Here is a 21,589-nt window from a genome sequence, read left to right as displayed (position 1 = left end):
GAAAATTTAGTTTAGATGGAAAAATTTGAAAAACGTTTTGTTAAAATAAACGCGCCTAAATATATTTTCACTCAAAACAATCGAAATATGAATAAATTATTAATTCTTTTTAAAACAAGGATTTAAGTTGTATTTCTAAGTGCAGACATATTGCCTATGAAGGCTTTTTATAAAGCAATATGTTTAAAAACATCTTCAGATCTCAAACACCATCTGAATACCGGATTTGTTTTTTTTTTTGTAGCATACATTTGTGCGAAACTTAATATGCTTTATCCCAAAATGCCTACGCGGTACAAAAACACAAAACTGTGCCGCTTTTCGCGCATTTACCGTTAAAAATTAATGCCATACCACTTTGCCCAGAAGAGGCGAGCAAAAAAAAAAATACGCGCCAAAAAGGAAGTTTCCAGTTGCCAACTCAATTTCGTAAATAAAGCAGAGGGAGACAAAAAGGGTAATTCATTTCCCTATCTCTGTATCTTCCTCTCACTCACTCGCTATTTCTTTATTTTCTCTATTCCTCGCACTCTCTTTCTCCCTGCCAGCCTTTGGGCAAAACAATTAAATCACAATGTCTGTCTGTCTCACTGTCTGTCTGCTTGCCTAAGCTGCGTTAAGAATTTTGCCCCGCCCAGAAAGGAATTCTTCTTTTTTTGGTTTGGCAAAGATGAAGAAAACTTTTTGCCAGGGGAAATTTGTGTATAAGTTAGTATATTTATGTGTATGTGTTTGTGTGCGTTTGGTCTAAGTAAAAGAAAATCCCATTCCAGACAATTAGGCGCAATTTGCATGCATCAAACCAAAGCCACAAAGAGCATGTTTAAGTGCCGCATATGCGGCAACAACAACAACACAAAACTTTCACCAACTCTTGAGAAAAATTGAGGCTGCTAAATCTCTCTTCCACTTAAACGCTTTCGAATGAAGTTTCACGCGTAAAAGTCATAAATAAAAAGACAACCAGCTTGGCTGTATGTGTATGTATGTATGTGTGCGTGTGCGTGTTCTTGAGTGTGTGTGTCTGACAAATCTGTAGAACAACGCCCCAGTGCCATAACCGGGCAGGCGACTGTCAGCCAAGCACTCGCTCATATGAAAAACTCATTTAACTCATAAATTATGCACTAAAAAACAAATAACTCATCATTTTTATGCGTTCGTCGAAGTTCCCTGTATGCGTATGTATTTGTATGTGAGTATCTGTGCGTCCGTATGTGTCGCTTGCATTGTGTGGGTGACACTTGCCCCATAAATACACTCGTGGAAAAATGTTGCTAGACACAAAAATGACAGACAAAACAAAAACTCAATGAAGAAAAAAAACAATCGTAAAACATAGAACGAAAAAGTTAAGACAGACCATTAAATCCCTTTTAAAACGCAAAACTAAATGTCAGGAATTTGGAAACTAGACCACTTCAAACGTCTCCCAAATGCCAAACTGGTAAGTAGATGCTTTCATTTCAATATTGCACAAAATTCAAATTGAAAAACGAACTTAGTACAGATTTCAATCTAAAAACTAATGTAGAGGTCAAATATTGTAAAAAAGATATATCCATTATAGAAAGCTTAAGATATTTTGAAATTCTAAATGTTAACTAAAATTGAAAGCAATTCCCATTTGTCGAGTGTAACTAACATTTTTTCTTGTCCCTATGAGTTTCTCTCGATCGCTTATGATATATAAGTGGTCGGAGTATGTATAATGTATTATATACATATTTATATATCTATATTCTTTTCATTGTATGCATGCATGCTTTCGCTTAACACATATCTGACATTTAAGCACACTCGAACATATCTTGAGGCAGCCATTTAGCAGTATTTAAAATTTATGACTTGACTATTAAGTACGTATTAACTGGCAAAGCATTGAGGACAAAAGCACAAGGCGAATGCGATAGAACAAGTTGGGGGAGCAAAAACGCAGAAGAGGGAACTTTTAATGCTTTTGGGTAAGAGAATAAAAAAAAGGGAAAAGTGAAAATTACCACAAATATGGCTGCAGTGAAAGTTGCAAGAGGTGCAAAAGTTTGCACCAAAAAAATAAAAAAAGATATTTTACCTTTTGCAGGTTTTTTTGCAGCCACCTGGCAATGGAGACGTTCGTTTTTTAAGTGAATGTGAATGTGTAGGATGAGAAAGTTAAGAATGATGAGAGTGCAATTAGAGCGGAACTACATTAGCTAATCAAATGTTGGGGGCGTTGCCGTTCAGTTTTGGAAAACGGCAAAGTCCGCTTTGCTAATTACTCCCATGAATCCTTTTAATACGATTACGCGAATTGACACAAGCATCTCCCCCAAATGTCCTTGTCCCACCTGTAGGTGTGTGTGTGTGTTGAGCAGTGAGTGTGCGATCAACTTTGTCTAATGAAGCGCATATTAGAGCCGGGGCGACATCAACACAGCCAAAGCACTTGCCATTGCCCGCTGACTTATTGGCATTTTCTTTACAAACGCATTTAACGCGCAGGCCAGAAAATTCGATGCTCCAGCTCTGCATTCAGCATCATCCTACAGGCAACAGCCTGTTAAAGGTAGAAGAGCTTCGGATGATGGCTCGCTGCCTTGCTGGTTAGTTGACTGCGAGCCATCTAGCCGTTCGTTGCCGTTCAATTCAATTTCAGTGTAAAACTTTTGCAGCCAGCCTTAACACACACACACACACACACGCACACATATACTCATTTAACCAACCGCACAGTGCATTCATTTTGGTTTGCCTGCCTTTTCTCCCTCACTTGGGTTTCCATTTCGGATTTTTTTTTTTTTCTTCTTGTGTCGTAAAAGTTTTCCCTCCCTTTTTCACCCCTTCTGAGTCAGCCTCTCGCTTGTTGTGCCGCTCCATCGATTCTGACTGGTAATTTGCTTTATGTTCGTTTGCTTTGCCTCTTTCACTTACTTAAAATAAATTAGAAATTATTGAAGCATTTGGCTTTGCCAATTGATTTTAACTTTAACTCATAAATATTTCTCCAGTGAGAAATTACAAACTAACTGAAACTAAATCGAAAGATGCCAACTGATTGACGGCGAGTACAAAAAGTGTTGCCTACTGTTTGGCGCTGACCCAGACTAGGGCAAGAGAATTGGAGCAGAAATTAAGCTTATGACTGTCATCTAGCTACTTTGTAACCAGATATATGCATATGTGTACATGTCTGTGTGTGACAATGTCTCTGCGCGCATATGAGTGTGTGGTGTGTGTGTGAAATTGCAATCAATGGCTTTTGTTGTATTTGTCACATTGGCAACGGCATCCGGCAACAACATAAATGTGTGTCTCTAGCTTTCACTCACTCTCCCTTGGGCTACCTCCATCCGTACTAACATTTACACTGCCGCGCCATGCCATGGAGCAATTTGTATTTTGCGTAATTAAGGGGATGGCCATTGGCCAGGATCTAATTGCCGTCAATGTCTGCGTTTCTAATTAAAACAATATCCACTTTGAAACCAAATGGCTGCTTCGCATTTAAACGCATCTTATTAGGCAATTTACTTACCACCAAAGTGCAACCTCAATCACATTTTTTCCCCTCCCCACCCACTCGATTCCCGCACCCATTCTCCGCCGTCCCAGTGCTTTCTTTTATTTTCTTGTGGCAGTAAAAAGTTTTTCAAGAAAGTTAAAGGAACTGGTAAACTTATTTTCTTTTCGTTCAAATAGTTTTTTTTCTTTGATAATAGCTTTAAGTTATTAACATAATTCAAATTTAAACTTACAGCAAAAAGGGGTTGGGAAAATGATATCGCCATTTCTTTTTCTTTTATCTTTCATTGAAAGTTTTTATATAAATTATTAAAAAAAAAAATGCATCTAATTGTAAGAAGAAATTTCACTAATTACCCAAAATGCAAAATGTAATATTATTATTATCAATTTAGTTTACCTTAATTTAATCTTATCGAAATTCGAAATACTTACCGAATATTGGTTCCTTCTCAGGATAACAAGCTTGAAAAGCTGTTATCCTGAGCTTCGAAAAAGCTTACTTAAATAAAGGTGTGAGAATTTTTAAAAGCTTTCAGAGCTAACATTGGGGTAATTTGTCCTGTGAAAGTCCTGCTACAAATGTTGAGTAATAATTTTTGGTTCAACTTTATTCAATATCATAATATTGGTTTATGAAATCCTTACAAGTTTTTCTTATAAAGCTTTAGTACAACGGTGGGAAAATTTGAAAAGTTTGGTAAAAGCTCTAGTTAGACATCAACCAAGGATGCTATAGCATTTATCAGAATCAATTATAATAGCTTTAGAACCAAAACATCGCAAACTATAGTTTCCAAATGAATTTAGTACAACATTTTGCGATTATCAATCTTTAGTTAGTATAAGTTACGAATATAAGAGTAAAGACATTAACCTGTCTGGATTTTGATTAACCAATCCATTGTGTATTGTTGTTTTAATATCCTTATGATACTATCTATATCCTTTCTGTATTGATATTGTATCGTAGCGTGAATTTCCTATACAATTGAACATCTCTTGTATGGTTTATCTGTTAAGGAGCTTATCAGCTACAAATTTGGCAAATGTTGACTCTAATACCTCCATTGACATATGAACTTACCACATACACAGACACACACAAACACATGTATGCATAGAATTGGTCTATATAGGAAGCTAGAAGTAACCCCAATTGAGTTAATCGCATTAAAGCCAGACTCATATGCTTTAGCATGCAAAATGGCCAAAAAAAGAAGAAGAAAAAAAGGGAAAACGAGAAAGACAGACACTGAGCCAAAAGCAGCTAAGGCCAAATTCAATTTGTGCTAAGCAAATCACAATCTGTGTGTTAACTTGATTGCTCTATTAGTTAGTAGGCATTCCCAAGAGTCACTGAAATACATACTAACCACAATTAACTTCTTCAATTTCACATCAAATTGTTGTTTTATTTTTTGTTTTTCGTTTATTTGAAATGTTGAATATCTTTTTCATGTTCCATATATAACTACATTTGTCTATATATACCAAATATATTTAATAGACGATATATATATAGTCTCAATATATACACATAGGTACATATGTGTAACATTAATTTTTTAAAACAATTAAAAACGTTCAATAGATTTTTCTCTTGATCTTTTTTTCACATGAAACAGTTAATTCTACCCATAAATACATACAATTTGTTTGATTAAAATATTGTTAGTTATATATATATATAAATTATATACATATATATAAGTGTATGTATAGTATTTGGTATTGATTTATGTATAAGTATATTCTACCACATATAAAACCTACACAAAAATGCTTACATCAAAGATAGAATGAAGCCACAAGTCTTTATAGTTGTTTGGGAACAATTATTACATACGAGGGGTGGCGAAAAAGTTATCGTTAAACCATTTTGATATAGTTGAATTAAGTTTGGTGTCAATTCTGAGTTGAAACATTCAATTAATAATATACAAGGAGGTTTTTATGCAGATCATCTTTTTGACTACATCGATTAGTTTTTTTTTTGGCCGCCCCTCTTATGAAGGTATAGTTACCATATAAATTAGATACATATACATACGTATGTATGTGTAATTAGATATATATATGTACAATTTAATGAATTACTAGAAATGTACAGTTATCTATTTGTTTGACCACACAAATGGGTAAATGTTCTTAAATTTTAATTAGCTTTCATTTGATAAACCCTTTTTGTCAATTGGGCCACAATAATTGTTTTCCACAATTCGCGCTCTCTTCGTAATCACAAATATATCTCTTTCACTTTATAAGTAAGAGAATCTGATGAACTTCCAACTTTGCTACCTAGCGCACACGATTGTCAATTAACTTATATGATATAGAGACATCTTGGCAAGTCCTTCACTTCTTGTCAAATACAATTTCTTGGCCCTTACTAAAGGTTTCCTATCTAGCTTTATCATAATATCATCCAATTTTTGTTTAATTCATCTCAACAAATTGGCATCAAATTTTCACATTTTTCAATTGCCATAAACTAATACTTTGAATTTCATGATTATGTATGTTGCTTTGCAATATTATTAATCGGAGGTTTAATTTATAATTTTCCATTTCCTTTCTTATTATTAATAATTTCATTTATTAATTTTTTTTTGTACTTTGTCTTACCTCACAGCAGACTGCAAACAAAACTTGTTGGCAAATCATTGACCAAAATTATAGTTTGATTGATATACTACTGCAGATTGATCAGTTTTCTGATTGTATAAACTATACTTTCCTTTAGAATAATCTTTTAGCTTTAGTTTGGTAAAAAGCACACTTAAAATGATATTTAGATAAACTTTGGATCGGACATCGTCATCGAAATGCATCTGCAAGAGTATTCACACTTCGGTGAGCCGAAGAGCTTTGGATTTTGTTTGCCAACCATTATAGATTTTGCTCTTAAAGAATCGAGTTCCTGTAGTTGACATTAAACATTGAGATATAGTTTACACAATTAGTTGTCGGTAATTAATTCATGTCTGTCCTTATGGTACATAGAATTGAAAATGTCTGGATTTTCTTTTATGTTTTTCCTGCACTTGCTATTGCTGACAGCCTCTCTTTTAAATTTTCACTTTTCACTTATCGCTTCACCGGATAGAGCTAAAAAAATATATATTTATGTATATGTATGCATATGTAGATAATCTTTTGATATGCTAGATTTAAGATTTAACTATGTATATTAGATTTGGTTAACAAAACAAACGAAATGATTTATATAACAAACTTGTGTGTCTATGTGTAAGTGTGTGTGTGTGTATCTTAAAGATATTAAAAAGTACAAGCGTCTTCGTGTTTCAGTATTAATTAGAAAATAAATCACGCAAATGTCTCTCCACGCCTTCTCATCATATTTGTGAGTCCTTTTACTTGACACTGGGATCTCGTAGGGAGCGCGTAGATGGCAGACCACGCAGACCCTTCTCCAATTTGTCGGCATCGCCAGCAGAAAACCGGAAATTCTGAGCATGCCCCTGGCCCTGACCCTGCACCGTCAGCATACGTGTTGAGGTGGAGGTGGAGCAGCGTTTGCTATCCATGCCCCGTCTTCCAGGGCCCAGCAATTCTACACTCTCCTCCTCCTCGTCGTCCTCTTGCCCACCATAGCCAAGGGGAGTTGTCGATGGCGTTGGTACCTTAGCTGGTGGAGAATATTCTGCTTGAGCCTCTGTTAAACGACGATATTCACCACTGCGGGAATGCTGCAACTTCCAAGAGGCTCTCCTGGTGGTTGCAGCCGCCACACTGGCCACACTGTGGCTACTATTGCTGCAGTGAACCGCCGCATTGGTGGTGGTGGTATTGCTGGTCAGATTGCCAGTGCTCTGTGAGACCAAGCAATTCGAACTAGAGCCATTTGAACTGCTGCTGTTATTGCTGCTATTACTCGACAAGCTGGAATTGCTACCTCCCACACCTGCTCCACTGCCTCCTCCATTGCGTCGTCGTTTACTTTTGCTAATGGGCTGCTCTTGCAGCTGCTGAAGTTGCTGCTGCTGCTGTTGTGTATTGGTGGGTGAGCTGAGTAATGCATCTGTGCTCTTGCAGCAACTTTGATGGCTGGCCGAATGCCGGATGGACCAACGAAAGTCATTAGAATTCTCGTCATCCATTTGGGGCAGAGGCATTGGACGCTCCTTGGGAGGTGAAACGCACTCATTGATTGTATTGAGGGGGGAGATTTGCACAGTTTGCTTTTGTTGCAGCATTTCCATTTCATTCTTGATGGCCGGCTCAATACCCAGAAGGCCCAGCACAAGACGCGGATTGGCCAAAACGAAACGCTCAAAGGTGGGAAAATCAATGCGATAGAAATCGGTCTGGCAACTGCTATTGGTGGTGGTCACTGCTGGTGGTGGTGCTGATACTGGTGCCGCCGCCGTCGCTGTTCTGGTGGCGGATTCGACTGGCGAGGTGGTGTTAGCGGTTGGCAATTGCATTTCTCGTCCCCAAACCTCAGGCGGATGGGAGGAACAGCGTTGCAAAGCCTCGGCAGTGCTCATATGCTGTCCATGAATATCCAAGCCCACCTCCGTGGCAGTTACTCCACAAATATTGGGTATGGAACGAGCTGGTGGGAACTTAATGGAGCCATGCAGCGTGGCTGCAGCTGTTGATGAAGAAAATGTCATTTCCTGCAGGGCGCTAATAGCGTTCCTCACTTCCACGCTCAACTGGGCCACATCCTGATGCAAAGTAGACACTTGAGAGTCCAAACGTTCGAGCGAAGGCCTCTTTGCTGGCTCCTCCTCCAAGGGCTCGGGCTCTTCAAAAGACCCACGATCCAAACTGCTGGCTGCATTCAAAGCTCTTCGCTTATTCGTCTCCCTCAGTGTGATCAGGGAACGTCCACGCTGATGCAAACGCTGATGATGTCGCGGACTATTGGCCATATTCATTCCCAATAGAGGAGAACGTGTTCCAATGCTATGCAGAGGTGAGGGCGAAGGTGTCGCACCTGTTCCGCCCCCCCGTTCCACCATTCTCCTTGTCTGCCTCACTACCCTCCTCGCCATCCTCACGATTCTCATCGTCCTCACTGATGCTGGGCAGGGGAAATGATGGGCCAATATCCGACTCCTGATTCTCATATCCCTCACGCAAATTGAAGGTCAAATCGTGCTGTATATCATTCGCAAACTGTTGCTGATATTCTGGATACAAGCGAAGCACCTCCACCAGACCGCCCATGTGGATGCACTTCAAGTCGCAGTAGGTGAGAGCCTGCAAAAGGAAAACCACACACCAAACGTAATGTAAGTAAGTCAAAAGCCGTTTTGTTTACATAAACGATTATGCACTCGGCACAAAATGAGTGCGTTTTGCAGAGAAAAGCCACAGCATCTGCATCAAGGATACTTTTTAATAACCCGAATGCACTCAATAGTATGTAAATACCTCGTAATCGAGACTTTTACATGTTGTGATGGCCCAAGCAAATTAAAATGGAGGGATAAAATGCATGAAAAAACAAAATTAAACAAAAAAATTTTTCAAATTTTTAAGTAACTCTTATGTAACTCGTTACTTTTAGGCCATGAATATCCTTTCAAACGGACTTCTTATACAACGTAACTCAATCTGATGGCACAGAATGACAAAGGTTATTTGTGGTGCTTGGAAACTATGATTCTCAACTAGTTTTTACGTTAATCCTATGAAAAAGCTTGCTTTTGAAATTAAAAATATGTTTTCAACACAAAATATGAACTAGTTCTAGGGTAAATTCTTGTCGATTTAAAAAGCGACTTAGTATTCGTTTCGTCTTTTTAATCTTGACGCCTTGTCGTCATTTTCTGTTTAAGCTCAAGAACGACATCTTGGCGTTTAAATACACACAAACACATACATATCTTACATATTACACACACACGCACACCCATGCAAACACACTCTTTGGCTTAAGTATCACTCATACGCCCCGTTGTTGTTGCCTTCTACTTGTTAACATGAAGTGGCGCTGCTGTGAAAACACATTCAAAAACAACAACACCCTTACAAACACACACACACACACACACACACGAAACGCGCACACACTTACATTATGTCTGAGCTGCAGACATGCAAATAAACACAACATTAAAGTGAAAGTACAAGTAAAAGTAAAGGTAAAAGTAAGCAAATAAATAAGCAAGCAAAACAAGCAGAGACTGAAAAAATATAAAGAAAACAGAAACCAAACTAAGCAACAAAGAAGTAAAAGAAGAAAAGAAACAGGTACAAAGAACCAAGAAAATAATAGACAGAGAGGTAGAGAGAGAGAGAGAAAGCGAGGGAGCGAAGAATTTTGGCATAAATTAAACTGCTCGAACTAATTAAGCGACAATGAAATTCCACAAATTTTTGTGGTTATTTTAAATCTTCTTTTTGGTCCATGCCTCTCCGCGCAATTTGATGGCAATTAATTAGGCGTGAAGCTGAAGTAACCTGACCTAACCGCTGCAACATTATTGCCATAATTAGTAAAGATATAGACACGCACACCAATACCCAAACAAACTCACACATACATACACAAGCACACAACTGATACTTAAGCCTCATTGCCTTTGTTTGTCTTAGAAAAGCAAAAATATTTACAAAAAAAAATACAAATTTTAAATGTTGTGCAGTCAAGTTGAAAGTAAAAAACATTAAGATTGTAGCGAAGAGTAAGAGATACCCTGTGCTCTTTAAGAGTTTATAAGTTTACCAAGTTGATACCGATTTGCTTGATTTTACTTAATAATCATGACTCGAGATATACCCATAGATTACAGTTGATCTCTTCTTAGTCTTCTACAGGGTATATGAAACAAAGAAAATTCTTGGGAATGCCTCTTCCCGTCGTTTGGCCTCGGCCATAAAGTTTAACGAGTCACAGTCTCAACTTAAAGTTTAATGAAAAACAACATGTACATACATATAGACATGTATATGTGTAATTAAAGTATGGGTAAAAAAAAAAATGAAAATAAAACTAACGAGAGCATCAGCATTTGAATACTAAGAGGGTCATTTACTTTGGCTTAGGTGGGAGACCTACCTTGATGTCGCTGCTACTTCGAACTACTACATCCTGACCGGCACTATTGGTGGTGGCTGTCATCTGGCCGTTGCTGGTGGCCACCAGATGCACATTGATGTCGGAGCCAACCAGATCACCCTTACCTGGAATAGAGTGGTAGAGGGAACAACAAAAGGTCGTCGTACAACACAAAAGAATCAATAAGCATAAAAATAGCTGCCATTTGTCTAGGCTTTGGCCTGAATAAATAACTAAGCGCGGCGCAAAGCAAAAAGCGAATGAACGCATTTCTTCAATGGGGAGGGCCAGTGGGACAGGTTCAATAGACTCGCAGCATTAAATTTTGATATTTAACTTACCCAAAATGGCAACAACCATATCATCCTTGATCACCTCCATGGAGCCGTTGCACAGATAGTAGATATAGTTAAGTGCGTCGCCTTTGTGTATTAAATATTCACCGGGTGCACAGAAATTCGTTTTTATGTGCAGTGACAACAGTTTCAAACACCCCTGCAACGAATACAAACGCAAATACAAACACAAATATAAATGCGAATGTGAATAGGAATACGAATAAATCCAATGTGCCTGGTTGCTAGTTAGTTTGGGTCAGCAATAAAAAAAAAAAAAAAAAAAACAAAAAGCGACATCTGCTGCTGGTCGTGGTCCTGTTCAGCTACCATTGAATGTCCTTGGTCTCGGTCTGGGTCTCAGTCTCGATGTCGGTCTTTTGGTGTCCATCTGCTTCGCTGGAAAGAGCGAAAGCCATGGTATTGGCCACGAAAACTGGCTTAAAGCGCGCTTATAACTGTTGAGTGGTTTTTGTTTGCCTTTGTTTGCCTTCTCTAAATGAACGTACATACATATATACGCCTCTATGAACATACATATATAAGCTTTATTATTGTTTGCATTGCGTATTTGTCGTTTCGTTTAGCTATTTTACTTGAATTACATTTTGTGCCTTCGTTGATTTGTTGCAGTCACCAAGTGCTTAACTTTCCACGAAGAGCTCAGTTTAAAGACCATTAAGAACATAATTTACAGTAGACTTTCTACCATTAACATTAATCAATTTGGAATATCAATATGAAATATATGAGCTTGGACTCGAATCGTTTTTCCAAAAACATTCCCTAACGATAAAGAAAAGGTAACACAATTTGTTTTTGTAAGTTGTTTTGATTAGATGGGTTAGGTGTTCCTTTTTAGAGGATTAAGGTAAGAAGCGATCTCCATCTTTTCATATAATTGTCGAATACTATATTGGTTTAAAATGTATTCGGAGTTCGCCACCAATCAGCCCAACCGATTGGCAGCAGACCTGCGAAATGACAACTATCCTCGCAGAGGATAGCACATCTCATCACGAATGATAGTCAGTTGGTAGAGTCGCAAGATACTTATTAAAGTTGAATCCTCACGAGACAATCTTTTAAGCGGAATTCAGTCCTCTCCATACAGACCTGTCCTCGAATAACCCATGCTGATGTAAAAATGAACCGATTTGCTTCAATTACATTCCAATACAAAGTCAAAGGAATAGAAAATAATGTATGTTAACGGAATAGAAGGAGTACAGTTGACTATTAATATGACTAGTCTTGAGCAAGGCAGCTTCAAGTATTGCGAGATATTGAAACTCTTCTTCACTTCTATCTTTGTATTTAGTATAGATATTTTCGATTTAGATATTTCGCTATGGTCACCAGAGAAATTCTTCCACTTCTGCTATTGTCTATGCTGATATTTTGTCTTAATTTTTTGTAGGTTTCTAGTCGAAGTGAAAAATCAATTACTCTAAGGTTGGGCAAGTACGCATCGTTTCGCTTTTAGCACCTTTTGGCTATAAATGTTTGCCCATCAGCAGCAAGTGCAAACACACACACACGCACACACATAGACATAGCTATCTATGTATGTGCGGCTTAGTTTTGGGCAAAGCCAAATGACAAGGGTACTGACATTGGCATCTACGATAAGCAGCCAAAGAACTACTTGCAGAGGGGCAGACATTTTTGCTTACAAGTTTGTTGTCCCGTCCAATGCCTAAAACCTTTTTCATGCTTCAGAGGCGCACACACACTGACACAGTCACGCATAAATTTCGATGTGTCAGAAAGTTTACCTGTGACCATATACTAGCAACTCCAAGGGGGCGACCAACACAAAGAACCAAATTCACCCAAACTTGACTTTTTGCCTGATGTTTGCCTGGCTGACTGGCTGGCTGGATGGATGGCTGGCTGTTGGATGCCTCCTTTTGCCGCGTGCCACATGCAACCATCCAAGTTGCCTGTTGCTGATTATTTTGCCATCGCCTGCCATTTCGGTCCATTTGTCTGAAGGGAATCACTTTTAAAGCGAAATCGTCAATGTGTCCCTCCATCCAGCCCCCCCACAGTTCCAAGAACAAACATGAAAAGCACATCCATTCAGAGGATGTCCTCCCCCCAACCTCGCCCTCGGCCCAACTCAGACCCAGAAAAACACCTTTTCACCGATCCATATTCATTCACCCACCTGTGAGGCCGCCTCGAATATCGGCAGCTGTAATATTTCACGATGTAGATGCATGGAGACATCGCCACGGAGTTCCTCGGGAAATTCGCGTAGCGTCTGGAAAAAAAAAGAAGAAAATGTGAAAGTGTATAGTAACAGTAGAATGAATAAGCAGCAAACATAAACACGCTTGTCACACACGACGGAGTAAATGTGCCTTAAAGCTATGAGAAACACACACACACCCACTTACCCACACAAATACCGCACACTCATACTCGCAGAGGAAGACAAGTGAAAATTGAATTGCACGAAATTGTTTGGGAAATGTTTGACATCTCTCTGGGAAATGTTAGTGCACATTTTTTTCGTCTTGCCATTCTTGTTATTCATTCGCAATATGTAAAAATAAGTGAAAGGATATATGTTTTGTGTGTATGTGTGCCTTCTCCTTGGGGTTTTTTCACTTTGTCAAGGGATGAAATTTCGAATAAAAATTGTTCTTGCTGGTTCCGTTTTTTCTCCTGTTCTCGTATCAGAAAGATTAATATGAAAATTGAAAGGAATTTGCATTTTGTTTGTTTGGTTTTGGTCTGTTTTGTTCTTCCGTTTGTTTACCTTTTTTTTGATTATTTGCTTTTGTTTTTGTTTCTATATTTGTTGTTAGATCATCATGTGTGTGTGTGTATATTTGTGTGGGTGTGTGTGTGTGTGTGAAAGAAAATTATTCATTGACACGCTTGAGAGCATTTATCTCTGACATAATTGGTTTGCAAACATTCAATTGAAATGTTATCGGCCGATGGCAAATAAACAAGATAACTTCGCTTAGATCGGGGAATATGACTTTATAGCAGATAGAGCAAACAATTTCAAATGCAATTCTTTTCACATATTGATTTTATATAATCTTTAATGGCTTTGATTTAGTTTAGTTTGTGACTTGTTTAATAGATGGGCTATCGGGATACACACATCCATTTATACATATGTATATTTGTTGGATTCACCATTTATTTAAAAGAATGAGTAAAGAGAGTAAGTGGAAAATACCTTTTCAATTAAATTGACCATTAATCAATCAACAAGTTAAAATTGAACAGTCGAAATAATTTAAATTCTCTTATAAATTGCCAAGTGAGCAGCAAAATATCTTTCACTTTGCACAATTTAATTGAATTTAATTTGCAGCAGGCAAAACTTGATACTCATCTATTGAAATGAAAATCTAAATAAAAATCTTTAAAATATTCTCATAAAGTTTCCACTTTTTCCCAATTATTGACCTCGACCTCTTGCAGCTTTCCATGAATGCTTAATTTTCCAGTTTTTGCTCTTCAGGACTTACAGCGAATTGATAAGTCCTTCTGCAAGCCAAGCAACAACAATCAAGTAAACATATTTAAGTCGGAAACTATTAATTGAAGCAAGAAGAGGAAAAGGAGTAACTTTTCCTGGTGCCTCTTTAACATTTTGTGTTGATGCTGGACTGTTGAAAGGTAGATAGGTGTTAGAGCTCTGTGCTGCAACAGTCGCTCACCAAACTGCCGCAAAAGCGCGGGCATATGGAGGAAACTTTATGTTGTTGGAACTTTTCGCATAAAATGGTTCAACAATGAGGCAGCCCGGCAACCATCAGTCAGAAAGATGGCCAAGAGCAGAAACGGTTTGCTAATTTCCATTAACAGCACAAAAATGGCTAATGAAAACTTTTCAAAGTTGACTTTTACAACGATAATAGTGGCAATTAAAAAAAAAAAAAAAAATATAAGAGCCTTCTCTTCTCACTCGGATGCATTTGTGGCAAATCATGATTTCATGTGCAGTGCAAATTTACACGAGTTTGCCAAATTTGGTTTTGGCAAATTAATTAGCGGCATTTGTTTGGCTTGGCCCTCAGGCTCCTTTTGATGTTGGCATCGCTAAGCACTTGACTGACAGTTGTTGCTTCGTCTCGTTCCTGATGGTGTGGATGTTGTGTGTTACTTCCTGTCAGTTGCCAAACGTTTCCCCATTCATTTATCACGAAATACATATGAGATTTATGCACACACACACACACTCGCATATGGTAACGTGTACATATGTAAGTCAAGCAGCTTAACTGCCAAATTAGCAACATAATCTCTGCAATTAAATTGCCCAAAAATAATGTCTAAAACAGATTTCCTACTTACATATGCATACGAATATAACAAGAGAGTTAGCGATAGGCCAATGGTTGTGTGTTGCGGAGGGGGGGTGGTAGGTAATATGCCTTAGGGTGAAAACATGTTTTATATTGTTGGAAATTTATGGCAATGTAAATGCGTTGAAAATGTTTTAAATCAAATTTTAATTTAATTACATTAAAAACATGAAATATAGACACGAACAGGCCTATACACACACACAGACACACACGCACACTCATTCATCCGTGCACACACGCTCGAAACATGCCGAAGCCAAAAGTTGTGCCAAATGTATAGCATACAAAATGGGGCAGTTTGGGAAGTGGGTGGCAGTAAATTAAATTGTTAATTTATTGCTCAGGGAAAATTAACTGGCAAAATGTCAGCGCCTCAATGTTGGTATGGCACGCGTAATTTTCCAGCCATCCAGACATGCAGCATCATATGGTAGAAGAGAGGGATGAGAGGGTAAGACAGAGCATTTTCCTTTGGCCTGCCAAAACAAATGCATTAAATTGTACACGGATCAAGCAACCTGTCAAGTGCACTGTTCCCTATTCATTTCGCTTGACCCTAACATAAGTGTACATCTTCTCCACTTGCTTTTCTTTCAGTGTAGTGATAACTTTCGATTGGTAACATCAATTTTTTCACAAGTTTACACAATTTATTGTATCAAATTCCTTCGAGATTTTTGACTACGATGAAAAGCCTACTCGTCCTTTTAACCCTGACCAGACTTCCTTTTACAACCTATGTAGGACTCAACACGACACAAGTCTTGAACGTTTTTTTGTTTAAAGGCCCTTGCTTTTGTATATCTAAATTTTCCCTCTCCCTTTCCCTTTTACTTTCACGTTTTTCTTTCAAACTATTTGCAACCCTCGCTCTTTCTTTTCGAAGAGAAACTTTTGTGTCGCCTTCAATGCAATTAATGTAAAATATTTTACACTTCTTTGCATTTTCTGGTCCACACATACATATACAAACACACACACAAATAATAATTCTTGCCCTTTGGGCCGAAACCAAAAAACTATGTCATTAAATAAGCAAATAAACAAACCAGCATACAAACAAGCAAATGGAAGGCTAACAAACCCAACGGGCAAACTTTCAACATATTTTCCAAAATGGGTTTTCGGGTTTAGTTTTTACTGTTTCACATTTTTTTCCTCTCCCCACTCTTTTCCATTCCCACCAGCCATCTGCCATCCTCTTGCCCTGCTCATTTTCGTTTTTTGGTTTATGTATTTGCAATGGTCGGTAGTTAAATTTTTCCTGTCCACATAAATTTTACTTAAAAGCCAACAGAGCAAACATAAAATTTGCTGACAGCTCATTTGCCCAACTATTCAACTATTTGAACCTATTTACATTTACATTTCCAGTCAAAGCTATGATGAGGGAATTTGTAAATTAAAATTTCTCTGCCACGAATATAAATATGTATCCACAATACATATAAATTGAGCTATGTATAATAATTGGCATATTGAACATTTTATTTGCTCAATCGAAATTGGTCAATTTACGGTTTGTCTGTTGTTAATTAAGTTGTTTGCAAAGTTAGATGGAAATTGAAAAGAATAAAAATAAAATAAGTAAATTACAATTGATATGCATTTTCGGCATGCCCCATGAGTTCTTGTTCAAAAGTATTCAGTTCAATATTTTAGTGGCATTTCGAAAACAAGTGCTAAACTTTTTGCATTTGACGAGAAAAACAAAAAAAAAAAGGAGATTATCCTCTTTTAAAAAAACTTTTTTCTTATTCCTATAAATGACTTTATTTCCTTAAACTTAAGTTTAAGCGATTAATTTACCTAACCACCATTGAAAAGATTCAGTTAGCCAGTCAGTATTCAAATTCTCACATTAAAGACTATAATAGACAAAATAAAGACAAGTATTGATTATAATTAAATTTGGAACCTTGAAAGCTTTAAAATCAATAATCGATGCAGACAGGTGATTGACATTTCACAAAGGAACATCACTTTGAACTGACGTAACCTCATTGAAAAGTAGTCGACAACGGAAACATGACAATGTCCGTTGTTGTCAAACCAAAATAAGGATCCTTTCCTGTTAAGCCCAAAGAACCAACGAATATTTGTATACAATTACTTTGAAAATACTTCAGGTTATGCTTATGTTAAACTGAAACTCTTAGCCGATTCAATTTAAAGATCAAAAGTATTAATTAAATTTATTTTACCAACACATTCGTCTCAAAGCCGAATAAAGAATTTTAATTTTGATTTACTACTGTGTATTAAGTCAATTCGTTTGCCAGTTGGTATATTTACAAAGGATAATCAAGCAATTATTCTTTTGCCTTTTCAATTAAAATATTCATTTAAACGGGCTCATTCCATTTTCGCCAACACACAGCCACACATACACACACACACACACACAATAGTATGGGAACAATTCAATAAAACATTTAATTTTAACTTTTAAATGGGCTGAGGCTTTGAGCGAGAGAAAGAGAGAGAGAGAAGAAACAGAAGAGTAAAAGACAGAGTCAAGCACCTGCAAGTCAATGATGGCTGAATTCTGACAAGGATAACCAATCAAAGACTGTACCATTCCAACTGAATGGCAATCAATAAGCCATGACAGAACGAAAAACCAGTCCATATACTTATATGTATATATGTGAGTGTATGTATGTATATGTATATCTATAAAGATATCGTAGGACTTCTAGGCATTTTGCTTAATTAAAGGCAACAGACATATCTGAAATGCCAATGGCAAATGTCATGGCACAACTTTTACCGATGAAGATTGAGAGGGCCAAGATTTTCGTTGTTTTTTATGCTGCTGTGTGGACAACTTTTTGCACATTGAACGATTGAGATTGAGTTGGAGTATCAGTGAAAGAAAATGACAAATCTACTTACCTCATATATGTCGATGCCATGACTGAGGGACCAAGATGTTTGAAAATAATCCTCTATGCGTTGCTTTAACTCCTTGGGCATCTGCAAATAAGAATTTTATAATATAAATAGAAATTTTAATCAAGTTCTAATGCAGTTCGTATTACAATGCCACTTAATGAGTTTACATCTCTCTCTCTATATATTTTTATTCTCCGTATCTAGCGATTTCTTCACGTGTCTGTCTCTTCTGATAGTTTTCACTTCATTTGCATGCATTCCGCAGATGAAAGCAAGCAACACAAATGCGCTTAATTATGCAACGCTTCCTCCTACACATCCTCGGTACAGAAGCCGCCTAATGGAGCGACGTGAAAGTTTGTGCTATCATCAACAGGTTGCAACAGCTCAAGTCACGGAAATACATATAGTATACACGAGATCTCCAGTGGCAAATGGGATGGTTTGAATTGGGGTTTATAGTATATGTATGTATGTATATACGAAGGGCAACCGCATACACAATCGCTAGGTGACGTCCTTGTGCTGTGCTTACCCCTTGTGTCTAATGTTGCGTGGCATATGGCAAAACTGTGTGCTCTGCATTTCCAATAAAACTCAATGAACCAATTGAACTCTCATACCACTCGAACCGCATCCATAAAAAGCAAGCACGAGTATGAAAAATGAATTTCCTAACCCTCTAACCCTCTTTTTTTAAACCAAAGTGAAAATAAAATTGAAATCATAGGGTAGGTTATGAATCAATAAATTGTTAAGCTACGAATATAATGACAGATTTAAATTTCATGATGGCCAATAATTTGCAATTTCTTTGATTTCCATAGCCTCACTTGGCCATAAACCTTGTTCGAACACATCAAGAAATGGTTTCATTAATTCCCATTGCCTATTTTTGGGAGCATACATATTCATTTTTATTGCAGTATGGATGTTTTTATGGTTGCTATAATAAACAAGTATTCCTTGCAACTTTTCTGCAAAAACTGAACAAGTTTTATGTTAATTGCCTACTTTTGGGGGCACATACCTTAATGAAGGTAATTTTAGTAGAAATACTAGTTCAGTTGTTAGTTTTTTAATTGGCAACATTTATTCTGTCGTTCTTTAGGTAAATTAATTAACTTCATTTCATTTTCGTGCCATTGAACTTCAATTTAATACTCACATTGTGCAAGGCCACAAAATCCTTAAGATCCCGCCACTTGCTCTCATAGAGCGAGCGACGTGAATACATTCGCTGAATAATGGCAGTCACGTTACCAAACACCACGGCATGCATTAGGGCTGAAAGTACATTTTCAAACGTAAACTTATTGATTATATACATATACATTTCCTTTGTACACTTGTTGTTCGTTTTTTCTTTGGTTTACCCACCGCCAATCAGCATCATGATAATGGTGAAAACCTTTTCGGCCGTGGTATTTGCCGATACATTGCCAAAACCGACCGATGTCAAACTGGTAAATGTGAAATACAAGGCTGTGGAATATGTCTCGGCCGTTGTCAGTATGGCAACGGAGGCATTTTTACGTTCGGCAAGCAATTGTAGCCAACCTGTGAACAATACTTGAGGAATTTAATATGCGCGATGCGATGAGTATGAAGATTGAGGCCAAGACCAAAAGAAAGAAAAAGAAACTTGTTTTAGTATGTGGAAAACTCCGACTTACATCTGTCTATCTAACGCATAAGCATGTGCGTGTTCCTGTGTGTCGGTGTGTTGGCGTGTGTGTATGTATGTGTGTCTGTCATATTCTACATTAATTGTAATTCAGACCAGCAAATTGGTCTTATTAAATTGACAATGACTTGTGCAAACTTCGTCTGTCTGCCTCCAACTGCTGTCAGTCACTCACTAAGCTGTCGTAGAGCGTGCCAAAAAATCTGGCAAACTGCTTTAGCCTGATACTTAACTGAACTGAACTGAACTGAACGAAACTGAAAGTCAAGCCGGAAACGTCAAAGATTGTAGGCAGTTGGCCAACTTTTTGCCTATCATCCACACGCTTGGCTCAATGTGAAAAGTTAACTGGCAATTTGTTGCCTTTTCCTTGTGTATGGATTTCTTTTCTCTCTCTTTTTGTTTTTTCTGAACAACAACAGTTGTCAGTTCATTAGACCGTTTTACACATTCTTGTTGTAGGTAGATGTAGGGAATTGTATGGCAAAACAAAATGTGTAATAAAAACTTTTGCTTCAAACGCGTCTTTTAAAATTACAACATATGTTGATATGATTTTATTTCTTCAACTTTTTCTAAAGTATTTAAACAAAATGTATATTTAAGGGTAAATACATGGAACAAAATGCCCGTGTTTGAAGGTCTTGACAGGAGAACAAATTCATTTAAAGGCAACAAGCAGCCAGTTAACCAAATTACACTAACCAACACATACTGCGTAACTGCTGTGACTAACGTATGACCTTGGGCTTTTGCCTTGGTTTTTGGTTTCGCTTTTGCGTTAGTTGGTTGGTTGGTTGGTTAGTTAGTTAGTGTGTTAGTTAGTTTGTAAAACAACTCACCAATGTTGCTCTCCGGGAACCATTCATACTCCTTAACCGCTATCACATACCATATGCAAGCCAACCAATGAGCGGCCAATGTGAATGAGAACATCAGAAGAGTCAGTATCATGGCCGTGTGCTGGGAATATCGATCAATTTTTTGCAATAGCCTCGCCAGGCGTAACAAACGCGTCAATTTGACAAGATGAATGTGGGATTCCTGTTAGAAGGAGGAAGAGACAAATATGCATGCATGTATCTACATATAGTATAGTTCGTCACAGGATATCATGTTCAAAATCTGCAAAACAAAAACAAAACCTGTACAAAGTTCCTTTTGTTTCTTTTTTGGTGTGCGGGAGATTGATGGTCACGCCCATTTCGCGTAAGCTTATAAACAATTTTTTGTTCAACTTGTTGTCCAAGTTTTTTGTTCGGCTTTAATGTTTGCCTAATGGCAATTGCCTGTAACGTACTTCAACCAACCAGAAAACTTTGTATGTATATGTATGTGTAAACAGTAATGCATATGTGTGTGTGTATATGTGTGATGCGTGGGTTTTTGTTGCCTACTTTTTAGAGCACAAGCAATCTTGATACATTTCCCTTATTTATTAGCAATTTCCCTGCTCTAAATATAAGTTAGGTTACTAAAAATTACAACTTCCGTTCACGCCCAACAACAAAAAGGGTTTGTTAAATAAAAATCAACCAAATAGCCAGCAACTGAGTAAAAAAAAAAGCATCAACCTAAACCCAAAGCGAAAAAAGGTCATCATCATCAGCAACATAAACAAGCTTATCACCAAGCTAAAAAGGAAGACCAAAGGCCTCGGCCTCTATTACTCTTTCCCTCTTTCTCTCTCTCTCTCTCTCTCTCTGTGTGTCTCTGTCGCTTACTCCTGGTATAGTCAATTGAAGGTTAATGCTGCCTCATTTAAGCTTAACCAGCTCAGTGA

The 21,589-nt window shown here is 37.5% G+C and overlaps 1 protein-coding gene across 1 annotated transcript in view; it reads right to left on the bottom strand.

The window, feature by feature from the left end:
* Positions 1 to 5,465: 5,465 nt before the first annotated feature.
* Positions 5,466 to 21,589, bottom strand: part of Elk (Eag-like K[+] channel) — a 79,976-nt gene continuing 63,852 nt past the window's right edge. The window contains 9 exon segments of the mRNA XM_068289886.1: positions 5,466 to 8,489; positions 8,491 to 8,739; positions 10,544 to 10,668; positions 10,885 to 11,038; positions 13,052 to 13,147; positions 18,120 to 18,200; positions 19,288 to 19,406; positions 19,500 to 19,691; positions 20,649 to 20,850. Of these exon segments, the coding sequence (XP_068145987.1) occupies positions 6,882 to 8,489; positions 8,491 to 8,739; positions 10,544 to 10,668; positions 10,885 to 11,038; positions 13,052 to 13,147; positions 18,120 to 18,200; positions 19,288 to 19,406; positions 19,500 to 19,691; positions 20,649 to 20,850 (2,826 nt within the window). The 3' untranslated portion in view covers positions 5,466 to 6,881.

This window comes from Drosophila tropicalis, unplaced genomic scaffold (assembly GCF_018151085.1).
Source record: "Drosophila tropicalis isolate 14030-0801.00 unplaced genomic scaffold, ASM1815108v1 contig_593, whole genome shotgun sequence".
NCBI classification, from domain to species: Eukaryota; Metazoa; Arthropoda; class Insecta; order Diptera; family Drosophilidae; genus Drosophila; species Drosophila tropicalis.
The sequence above is the reverse complement of the archived record's forward strand: the minus strand, read 5'-3'. Positions and strand labels throughout refer to the sequence as shown.